General features: G+C 39.7%; 2 protein-coding genes across 3 annotated transcripts; one reads left to right on the plus strand and one right to left on the minus strand.

Moving 5' to 3' along the window:
• The first annotated feature begins 216 nt into the window (after window positions 1-216).
• nsmce2 (NSE2 (MMS21) homolog, SMC5-SMC6 complex SUMO ligase) lies at window positions 217-3,637 on the plus strand. Its single transcript, XM_027007206.2, has 7 exons — window positions 217-257; window positions 510-628; window positions 774-886; window positions 990-1,143; window positions 1,411-1,505; window positions 1,778-1,884; window positions 3,359-3,637. Exons 2-7 carry the CDS (start codon window positions 514-516, stop codon window positions 3,468-3,470), a joined length of 696 nt encoding a protein of 231 aa, XP_026863007.1. The 5' UTR covers window positions 217-257; window positions 510-513; the 3' UTR covers window positions 3,471-3,637.
• Window positions 3,638-3,815: 178 nt separating this feature from the next.
• Window positions 3,816-9,991, minus strand: tomm40 (translocase of outer mitochondrial membrane 40 homolog (yeast)). 2 transcript variants are annotated; one of them, XM_027007313.2, is made up of 10 exons: window positions 9,928-9,991; window positions 9,004-9,206; window positions 8,784-8,851; window positions 8,605-8,697; window positions 8,209-8,310; window positions 7,644-7,749; window positions 7,071-7,193; window positions 6,234-6,310; window positions 5,854-5,956; window positions 3,816-5,578 (listed from the first exon to the last, which is right to left on the minus strand). In XM_027007313.2, the coding sequence occupies exons 2-10, from the start codon at window positions 9,203-9,205 to the stop codon at window positions 5,439-5,441; spliced, it is 1,014 nt and encodes a 337-aa protein (XP_026863114.1). In that variant the 5' UTR covers window position 9,206; window positions 9,928-9,991; the 3' UTR covers window positions 3,816-5,438. The 2 variants fall into 2 exon arrangements, with proteins under 2 accessions (XP_026863114.1, XP_026863115.1); XM_027007314.2 differs by lacking the exon at window positions 9,928-9,991 and adding an exon at window positions 9,839-9,919.
• Window positions 9,992-11,038: the final 1,047 nt, after the last annotated feature.

An 11,038-nucleotide genomic window follows, 5' to 3' on the forward strand; every position in this document is an offset into this window, starting at 1 on the left:
GTTCTGCGCTTGATTGTCAAAATAAAAGGTCTGCTAAGCTGTGTAAACACAATCCTTTCAAACTGTAATAGCATCGCGGCAAAAAAATAAATAAATCTAAATTTAAGTAAAGTTGCTTTTCTGTGTACTCTATACTTATTATCTCAACAGACGAGAACAGACACTGGTCCTAAAGACTCTTATGTTATTAAAGACTCTTATGCCTTTTTAACTTGCAAAAGCGGAAACCTTTTTGTTGGCTGCAAGTGTTCTGACAGGTAAATAGTAGCTAGCTAGAATAGTAAACAAACTGAATATTTTGGCTGTTTGTTTTTGATGCAGTTTTGAAGAGGCGCCATTATTAAGGGAAATCTTGCTGCATTTTAGGATCAGTTAACGAAATAACGCAATATTTGGTAGCTAGCTAGCTAGTTAAATATGAGCACTTGTCTTAGCTAGGATAGCTAACCAAACACATTCGTATGACCGACATTGGTCTGACTGACTTTTTAAAAATTAATTGCACACAGAAAGATGTCACTAAATTCAATCCAACCCACGGTGTCTACTCTGAAGACATGCCAGACAGACATTGGTACGGGGATGGACATTGTGTCAGAGGTTGCCTTGGATCTGGTGGAAGCACAAGGTTAGTGGAGACTCGGTTAATAGCTTCTAAGTAATACTGGCTCACCATGAACGTTGTCTATGATGCTCATATCTGACCAAGCGACATATATAAATACTCGCCTGTCTGGCGTAATGTGGCTAATTGGTTACGTCTTTTCATCTAGATACTGACGACAGTCCGAATCTGAAGAGACTGGAGCAGATGATGTTAGAATGCGCCAGACTGGACAAAGAGATCAGCTGTTTTGTAGCATCCACTGAACAGATGACAGCTCAGGTTAGTATTTCAATATATTCAGTCTTCCAGCAGATGAGTTCGCATTTGCTTGCTAATTACCTCCAGTCTGTTCATTTACAAAGGGCTTTCGTTCCTTCTTTAGGTGAGACATGAACCTCCACAAGCCATGTTCACTTTGAAAGATTCAGTAAAGAACCGCTTCAAAGAACTTATGGCTGAAGTCTCAGATGCAGATGTTCGAAGGCATAGCAAGGTTGTCGCCTTCAAAGAAAGCATCAGGAAATCTCTGATCAAACGTAGGATACTAATGTAATCTGTTATCTCGAGTCTCAATGTTAATTCATTGTAAATGCCAATTTTTAATAGTGCTTTTTATTTAGCATGAGTTAAACTAGCAAGATTAGTCAGATAAATACAGTATATGAAGATGAAAAACAGGATGGCTTCATTAACCTGTTTAGTTACACATTTATTTAGATGATTCAGTACTGATACTGTGTGTGTGTGTGTGTGTGTGTGTGTGTGTGTGTGACACTGCCATTCAACTTTCTGCCTGGGTAAAGAAAATGAAATGACAGGTTCCAATGTCGAAGAGGAGCTGGATGAGGACATCGCGGTCACACAGAGCCAGACAAACTTTACATGCCCTCTGACCCAGGCACATTCCTGCTTAATCATTCAGCACATCCAAGTCTTAAAAAAGGCCTAGCATCTATTGAAAAGTCTTCCTGTTGTAGCATCATACTGATATTGTCATCACCAAAACAAGAGGAATGTTGCGATGTTGTATGACAAGGCCAATTTTGAAATTTTGATGACAGTCATCACACTTGACAATTTTATCTGGTGTCTTTCTTTTATCGTAACCAATTGGTAATGTTCATTTTAGGTGATGACTGTGGTGCTTAATTGATGTCTTTTTATTGTCAGGTTGAGATGGTGAATCCAGTAAAAAACAAAAAGTGCCAACATTACTACGATCAAGACGCTGTGCTGGCCATGATTAAAAATAAGCAGAGCAAGAAGAAGTCGTTTCGGTAAGCTGAAGTTAACCTTGAACTGCTGATACGGTGCCTGTTGGCAAAACCAGTTAGATTCCACTGGTACATGTTTTGCAGTAAGACCTCTAACTATGCTGTCCCTTATAAAAACTCAGAGCATCCAGGGTTAGGTTCATAGACTTTTTGTTCTGTGTCATAATTAGCGCAGATGTCTGAATTCATTTGCTTTAAAGAGAAATGTCTTAAGGCAGTCTGGAGACATTTAAAATGTAGTCTTTTACCTGCTAAGTGACTTGATTCAACTTCCTAACTCGGTTAAAACGTCTGATTTCATTTGACATGGCCGTAGCCTACCAGCAATGCTCAGTTTGTGCAGGGTTCTGTGAAGTTGGCTGGATTTGCTTTCTGGTGTTGTTCATTCCTGAGCATGTTTAGTCTGTGTAAAGGAGGGACAAGAAGGGAATTGGTTCAGTTTTTAGGCAGAGGTGCACAGTATATCGGCATCTGATGTATCATTTACTGATGAGGACAATTTTGAATTTATTGTTATCTGTATGATATTGGAATTTTACTGGGGACAATGCCAAGATGTGTGTGTTTGTTTAGACCCCTAAAAAGGGACCGACCCTGAATTACTTTGTTCAATTAGAACCTATAGCTCATGCCTGTATTCTGGGTTGCAGTGGACAGAGGTGTAGTAAACAGATTTTACTGCACAAGGCCAGATATATTTCATTATTAGTGATTGCACAATGCAGTGCACAATCACTATTGTTATTCAATGCTATATTCTTCTTATTATTATTTTTCTGCTGGATTGTTTACCGTTACTTTGTCCCGCTGTTTTTGATATCAACACAAGACCAACCCTGGAATGTTTGTTCTGATTGGGAAAGACATGCTTGTATTCAGTTTTTTGTTTGGGGGGGAAAAAAGGTTTCTGCATAGCAACCATTTGTTTCCACAAATTTGGCCCATAGGAAATGAATGGTGAAATGTTTGAAACCACACAGCCACACCTTCTGTCACACAGCCATACCCACTCTCACTGGTTACACATTAAATGGTTACACTACTGGTTATCAATCAGTTGGACTCCGTAGCAGTCACCTGGCATACCATGGTAACCACTTAGGAACATCCTAGCAATCACCTGGGACTCCACATCAACCACTTAGGAAGACCATGGCAACACTCTAGTAACCACTTGGTAACACTACCACAAGGGACTCCATAGCAACCATGTGGTAACACCCTAGAAACCATCTGGGATACCAGAGCAACCACTTGGTAACACCATAGAAACCACTGGAGACACCAAAGCAACCACCTACCAAATAATAGGAATCACTTTAGCTGCACAGTCACTCTGCATTTTCTTCAGGAAATGCACTTTTCTAGTCTTAAAATATACAGCTTAATCACATCATTTGTAAGCAGAGATTGCAACCATACACTTAAAAGCTGGGAATATCTTCACCTTTTCCCGTCCTTGTCGCTGATTTAACAGCTGTCCTGTGGTTGGCTGTGGAAACACAGATGTCAGGAAGTCGGATCTGGAACTTGACATGGTTATGAAGAGGATGATCCAGAATCATAAGAGGCAGAGTGGAAAGAGCTGAGGTTGAGCCACGTAATAGTTGCCATCTTTATTTTTGATAGAATATTAGTTTATTATTGAGTGGTATTTGAGATTTTGTTTTTGTATTTCAAAGTATAAATTGTTCCTATGTCTTAATGTGTGTTAGGCTTGTTTACCTTTAAATAAATGTTACATATTTGTACCCTTTGCCTTTTGTTTTGTATCATGTTCAGCCTTCATTACACTATGTAATAATTACTGATTGAATCATATGTGCAAAGATGTTTTATGAAAATGTTTTTGGATGGAGCAGTGATCTTTAAAAAAATATTTATGAAAGAATGATCATTCTTTATTTAAAATCTTGATGACAAATTACATATGCTCAATATTGAAACCAGAGCCAGATTTTAATTTTCATTGTAAAATAATCAAAACACCCATAAAAGTAGTCTTTCTCCTTGTCAAAGACATGAAATCATTGCATGAGAAATGAATACTACAGGGTAATAATGCACATTATCTAGACAGGCAGTCAAATGGGACACATGCCCAACCCAATATGATACACAGTAGTCTTGATGAAACCAGCCACCATGAATTCTGTGATGTCTGGATTTGGTACCATTTCTTGGAGGAACTGAGCAAATCTGAGTGTTTGCACGCCCCACATGCCAAGGAAAAAGGCAGTAAGTCCCACCCCAAGAAAATGATTAACAACCACTGTTTGTAACATGCTTCCCCTCCACAAATATCACTTCCCCCTTTATCCAGGGAAATGTAGTCACTAATCATTTCCTTAAAATATTGAGGAATCGAACCTAACACAGGGCTAGTAGCAAGATTTTGCAGCTATTGGAAGGTCAGGATTGTCCAGTAGGATGTGTTTTTTACTCACCAAGTCTCCTGTTGGACAGTCTGGATTTCAGCTAAAGTGACTTTGCTGTGAGATAACAGACACCAGACTTTTTCAGTTTGAAGCTGGACCGTGTGTAAACTGAGTCACTTCAGCAGACAACAGCATGCCATCATGTCTATGACTGCTTTACAATGAGAACTTAATCCAGAGTTTACATCATCCTCAAACCAATATGAAGAAATGACAATGGATTCAATTTGTGGCATTGAAAAGTGATCCCTGACTCTACTGGAAAAAATGTGTTAATACGAACCCAGCATACAAATTTGGACCAAGGCCTCAAATGAAATGACACAGAGATCCACTACCTTTCAAAACTACATGTCTGACACTGGGACAGGGAAACGTTCACTCCATAACAGTACAGTATACTACAAACTGGAAATGGGAGATAGTGACCTGCTTATTTTCCACTTTTTTCTGTTCCTGAATAACCAGAACGCTGCTTTTGAGCTTTTGAAATGGAAAAGTGAGTAAATTGGTTTCCTGACAATAGTCACATTAAGTTAAAAAAAAAAAAAAAGGGGGGGGGGGGCACATCATGAAAGTCCTGTAAAGCAAAGGTATTTGAAGTAAGCACTTAAGTATGCATACTTGCTTGTTCAGAACAGGAATGAGAAGACTTAACAGATTAAACGTTTCCCTTTCAGAAATATGCCCAGATACAGATGTCGGGGGTTTAAACTGCAGAAATCATGAGGAACAATCATAAAACAAAAAAAGACATCCCCATGAAATCTAGATGCACCATATCATAAGCACACAAGAATTTTTTTCCTTAGTTATTTTAGCATTATACTTGTCTAATCATGAAGTGGACGAGCAAACTGCCAAACTGTCTCATTTTTCCCGTTTTTTTGTTTGCTTGTTGGGATTTTTTGTAGAAACAGATGAGGGATAGACGGACTCAGTACAGTCAGTCCTGCCAGCTCTTGGTTGTGGTCCGTCTGAGGTGGGGGTTAACTGCAGGGCCGCTGGGAGCCAGGGCATGCGTCGCGGCGGCGCTCTGTGTCCCCCGTCTCCCTTCACCAGTCCGAGGCCGGCAGAGGGGCGGAGTCCGCCACGAACCTTCACCGCTGGGCTTCGCCCTTAGCCGATGGTGACGCCGAAGCCGCACTGAAACTTGTTCTTGCGGTGGTTGAGGAAGGCGCCAAGGGCCAGAGACAGGGGAAGGGGCTGCAGCTTCTTCTCCAGCGTAGCCCCCACCACCCAGTTACTGTCTAAAGAACCTGGGAGGAGCAGTAGAAATATATATGGAAATGAAATTAACTTTGGTTTGTTAAACTCAGACACGGGTCCAGTCCTGGAGGACTGGACTCCAGGACAGCTCAAAGATACCTTAGAAGCCTGTTATTTAACTGAGGAAACATCAGGTGCATCTGAGTTTTAATGCACCACTATGCATAATTAATGATGAAGAATGAAAAAGAAAAAAATGGATTCCATACAAATGAGTTTTTGATTAAAATCATTAAGTACTTTGGTTTAATATGACAGGTGGTACCTTTAAACTGAAGATTAGCTTTGGGCAGGTCCACCTGATAGCCAAAAGACACACTTGTTTCTTGCATCCGTGTGCTTGACTCAAACTCCACCCCGACTTGCAGCTGAGGCATTCATATGACAAAGAACAGATGCCATCCATTTATTAAAGTCTGACCTTACTACCACAGCACTGATACCCACATTTCAACAGTGCAGATATTTTACTCACACTATTATCTGACAAACAGGTAAATTTATTTAATGGTTTTGAGCAAGTAAAAATTCCAGCAAGATTATTGTATTCTGACAGACAATTGCATCTGCAACCCTGGCAGACATGCTGTGTCGTGCTGCTGTTACATGCGGCGCTACAGGCAGGGGTGAGAAACTGAGGACAACCTGGTCATTGGCTTTGTGGTAGTAGGATGCATGAGCGCCAGCCCCTCCAACAGTCAACGTGGCCACATAGTTGCTGCCTAAAAGAGAGAAATAGTATCATTACCACAGAGCCATCTTTTGAGATCATCTATATTATGCAATAATGCTGTTTTTTTGCCTCTAGTGGTTCAATATGAAAGAACATTATTAAATCTGGCCAAGACATAAATTTTATTACTTAAAGACTAATCTAAAGCTTAATGTCTTTATGGTTTGAATGTTAGAGCCAAACAGCTAAATCTATATGGAGGTCTGAACAAGTAAAAATAAATGCAAGAAAATATTACAAACAAGCATATATTAATGATAGGATACTAGGAAACATTTCCTTTAGGTTATTTTTTTCCTTTAATTGCCTTTACGCTGTTAGAACAGTCTCCTTCCTTGGGAGTGGAAAAGATGTTAAAATCTATAGGTAATAGGAGGAATTGCAGTAGTCTGAATGTGGGAAACATGCCAGCCAGAATAAGGTCTCTCTCTCAGAGACCTCCCAGACATGATGACTGTTCCAGAGGACTGAAATGAGTTTCCAAGAGGTGTTTAAACTGATTCTCCAGGTCCTTCATCTCAAATACTTACTGACCAAAACAGACTAGCCTATACATTTACAATAACACTGTCACAATTACTATAACACTATGAATAATCCCACCTGCTGCTGTCTGGTTAAATTAACCACAAGTTACAGCGCGTTTTGGTGAAGGACAGCATCATATAGTGTCAAGACACATTTCATGTTCCTGGTGCTGGCAAACGTTATTCAGATGTGGCATGTTTGTAATGGTTCCCCATTCTCACCTGTGTACCTGCCCACTAATGACGTCACTGTGCCCTCCTCTCCAGGTCTCCTGTGGTAGACCAGTTCACCACCCAGCGCCAAGGCAGGAGACAGAGACTGAAGGTAATGAGCCACTAGGATACCTAATGAACCAAGAAAAATGCAGTTATTTCTGCAAGGGACTTCATCCCTTTATTATATGACCCCCTATATATTGCATGTTCTTGCATTACACACTTGAGTGACTTTTCCTACCTATAGCAAACAACTTCCAAACAAAACCTAAAAATCTACCTAAAGCTGGATGTTGGAATTTGTATTTACTGTGTGTTAGAAAGCTGCTTTCTTGATATTTCTTCCTAAATTAATGTTTACAGTGGGAGTTAGGGGTGGGGGCTAATAGAACAAGTAATTAGGTTTTTTTTTTAATTAATAGCAAAATTCCATCAAGGACAAAGGAGCGGACACCTGCCAATGCAACTTGTGGTAAGGTCAGCACAAGCCTGTATAGATTTATAACATTTAAACTGAAAAACATCCTTAACTAATTCTTAATAAGCATTAGATTGAATTGAAATCAAGTGAGAAATTACCAGATCCAACGAGGACATCTGGATTGCCGAGAGTTACGGCAGCGGTAAAGTCGTCTCCGCGGTATTCTGCGTCACATTGCCAGTTCACAAACTTGTGTTGTTGTGTCTGCAAAATAAGACAATGCCTCAACCCAATGAAAACCACAACTTTTACACCAGAAATGGCTTACAAAAGTCTTTGACAGTTTTCAAAAACCTCAGACAACACTTTAAAACTGAAGTCTTGCCTGCACATCCTTTCATAAACTCACTAACTTGCTAGTTTGAACATGCTCCATATCTGTACTTCTGATAAATATTCAGGCCCAAAGATAGATTGACAAAGCCTTTGGAATATCACATGGAAACCATGGATTTGTTCTCTTTGTCTTCAAAATTGACACTCCATTTGAGGACAATTGCTTATGGATATGAAAATCTTGCAGGCACACCGTTATTAGCAAAAACACAGAAATTAGAGAATCCATGCATAAATTCACCACATAATCCAATCCAATCCAACTTGAATCCGAATCAGTCAAGGTGTAGTGGTAGCTGATCCTTTCCTATGGTGTGCAGCACCCACCTGCATAGCCACTTTAGAGCGTACATGTGTAGTCATCTGATGGATAATCTGTGCATTGAGACTGCCTGTGTTGTCCATGTCACCAACCATTACTGGGAAAGACTACAAAAAAAATTGTACATGAAATTGTCATGCAACTTTGTCACAAGTGTTTTTATCTACTTTACAATACAAGTGATGTAAACATCCTCAGAGTTTAAAGGTGCTACATGTCACTGACACATTGATTACTACAGAAAGACTGCTCATGCATGGAGCTTTAAAAAATATCTATGATGAACTTCTTTATTTTACTTAAAGACTTATTTTAATCCTCTCATGAAGTTACAGTGGACTGACGATATCAGCATAAAATTATCGGATTGGTGAAATTTTGACTAATAATTTTAAACTCACTTCAGCTGGGCCAGTTTGCTTGCTCCCAACATATGTGGCTCCAAACCTGTAACCCGAGTCTCCAAGGGTGCTCAGAGTAATGGTGTGGCTAACCTGATGTAAACAAAAGGATGATTGGCATGCCATGATGAAATTAACCTCTTATTTTATAATTCAAGCAAGATTACATCAACACTTACCTGGAAGTGATTACTTAAACCCTTGTTGACCACCAGTCGCACTCCCTCCATCTGAATTGGGAAGACCTCTGATGGTCAGAAAAAAATTAAAGGTTTACTGTGACTGCTCTATTCAACATTATGTGCATCACACAAATTTGATTTTACTGTTCTTAATAATATTTAGAGATAATCACAAAGAAAAAGAAAGTGTCTGTTTACAGTCTGCAATATAATTGACCTTTGCATTTACGATGACACTCCTCAAATGTGCCTGGGTTAAGAAGAGAGCCATCGGACTCTGTCCCAGGCTGACCAGGTGTGCCTGGGACCACAGGTGGCATGGTGAATCCTGGAGGCACCGTCACTAGTCCAGGGCCCCCTTGGGTACCACCCCCTGCTCCAGGAGGGTTTGGGGAGCTGGCAGCCAATACACTGCCCATGCTAAGAGGTAAACATTATTGTTATTATGCAGTTTTTTAAAATCACCATCTTATTAGATGAAAGCAAAACCACTGGGTGAAATCTCGCTCACAAATCCTTTTTGTAAAGTAGTTAAAATGTTAGCTAGCTAGCTACACAGGCAGCCCTTGAAATAAAGTCTGTTATTTTGGCATTCGGCATGTTCTTTTTTTTAAAGAGTGTGATTTCAGCGATCTGCGCATCGCTAAAATTTTAAAATGGACCGAAAGCGAAAATCATTAGACTTTACAACGCGTCACCTTGCGGGAAGGAAAGTAGCAGTTAGCTCCATCTAAGACACCTAAGATAAGCAACGTGCTTACGCCAGGCTACAACGGCAAACCAGTAAACAAAAAAGACAGTGTGAGGAGCTCTATCAGCAGTATTGCTGTCAAACCTTTATTAGACGAAGGAATACAGTTTACAAAGAAGTTGCTAGGACATCAAAACCGACGTGACCACGGTTCATTTGCCAAGATAGGTAAGCTAAGATGCTAATGCTAATTAGCTCGCTCGCTAGCCTGCTAGCTAACACTGAGCTGGTCACCCGACCATAGAGAAGCTAGGGTAGCTGGCTAAATTAACAATACGGCTATATCCTGCATGAAGCTCACCTTTCCTGACCTAAGAGTTGTATCTAGTCGCATTTGTGTCCGCCTTTTCTATTCATAAAACGACTCGTAGGGCCTCGTGTGATACTCACGTTGTGTAATGCGGTCCAGTTACACGACTAAGAAGCGCCGGTAATGTATGGGACAACCTACACCACCGGCGCCTTAGCCCGCCCACTCCGTCCCTGTTGTACGTGGATTGGATAAAGATCGCTACAACTGTAAAGGGATTGGCTGGCTACAACAGCGCTTCCTTCTAAGTGAATAAGTGATATTCGCCACACCTCCTCTTCAAGGGTGAACTGGCTCCCAGTTCCTGAATGAGGTCTGTTTGGAATGCCAATCCATTCAGTACATTTTCTAAAGTAGGTGTCCTGAGAGGCTTATTAATCTGCAGTTACAATATTTCAGAAATGCCCGTCAAATTATAAAATTTACACCAGCAAATCTATTATTTTTTAAACATTACTCCCCCCCACTCTCACACACATGTATAATTCATATGGTACAACAAAAAATTGTTTGTAAAAATAAATCTTTTTTTTTTTAACCTTAGTTTTAAATGATGTTTAGTTGGTCAGTCAATTACTTAACCTCAATGGTCAGCTTTTACTATAATTTCTTACAGGCATTCTTACAGGAGCTGTGTGCTGGCTGTGGGGAAAGTTTGTTTCTACGTACTGTTCCAATAGTAGGAAAATTAAAACTTTTTTTCAATAGGACAGGTCTCTTTGTAATATTATATATGTAATATTATATCTTTATGGAATAGTACAATGAAAAACATACTATAGATAAACGTATGGGCTTTGCCATTCAAATTCTTGTTGACAAATACAGCAAGAGAAGGCATATATTTCTCTTACTTCATAGAATCTGCCACGTTTCTGGCTGGATTTGTTTAGGGTTTGCATGCTGCCTTCTCTTTCTTTGAAGCAAATCCTGAAACTTTTGTGCATTTGTCCTGGTGAAGTACTGGTCTAATGCATTCCAATCGCACATACACAACAGCTTTTATACTGTGATTTTCTTAGTCTTTTTTTACTTACCAAATTCTCTCTTCATAAATGTAATTGTGGTCATTTACAAACTCTCTTTCTCTTGTTTATTAGAATGACATCAAAATGACATTTAAAAAAAATCTATGAATTACTTTTGTGATCAACTGGAACTATGTGTATCTGTAGGCTTGGATGTTTGTGT

The sequence above is a fragment of the Electrophorus electricus genome, chromosome 10 (assembly GCF_013358815.1).
Source record: "Electrophorus electricus isolate fEleEle1 chromosome 10, fEleEle1.pri, whole genome shotgun sequence".
NCBI classification, from domain to species: Eukaryota; Metazoa; Chordata; class Actinopteri; order Gymnotiformes; family Gymnotidae; genus Electrophorus; species Electrophorus electricus.

What these genes read in the sequence shown, in the direction of transcription:
- nsmce2 (XM_027007206.2), top strand. Translation starts at nt 514, where the DNA reads ATGTCACTAAATTCAATCCAACCCACGGTGTCTACTCTGAAGACATGC. An exon ending in GGATCTGGTGGAAGCACAAG is followed by an intron (nt 629 to 773) that starts GTTAGTGGAGAC and finishes CTTTTCATCTAG; the next exon opens with ATACTGACGACAGTCCGAAT. An exon ending in AGCAAGAAGAAGTCGTTTCG is followed by an intron (nt 1,885 to 3,358) that starts GTAAGCTGAAGT and finishes CTGATTTAACAG; the next exon opens with CTGTCCTGTGGTTGGCTGTG.
- tomm40 (XM_027007313.2), bottom strand. Translation starts at nt 9,205, where the DNA reads ATGGGCAGTGTATTGGCTGCCAGCTCCCCAAACCCTCCTGGAGCAGGG. An exon ending in GTGTCATCGTAAATGCAAAG is followed by an intron (nt 8,852 to 9,003) that starts GTCAATTATATT and finishes TCTGACCATCAG; the next exon opens with AGGTCTTCCCAATTCAGATG. An exon ending in ACCACAAAGCCAATGACCAG is followed by an intron (nt 5,957 to 6,233) that starts GTTGTCCTCAGT and finishes TGAATGCCTCAG; the next exon opens with CTGCAAGTCGGGGTGGAGTT.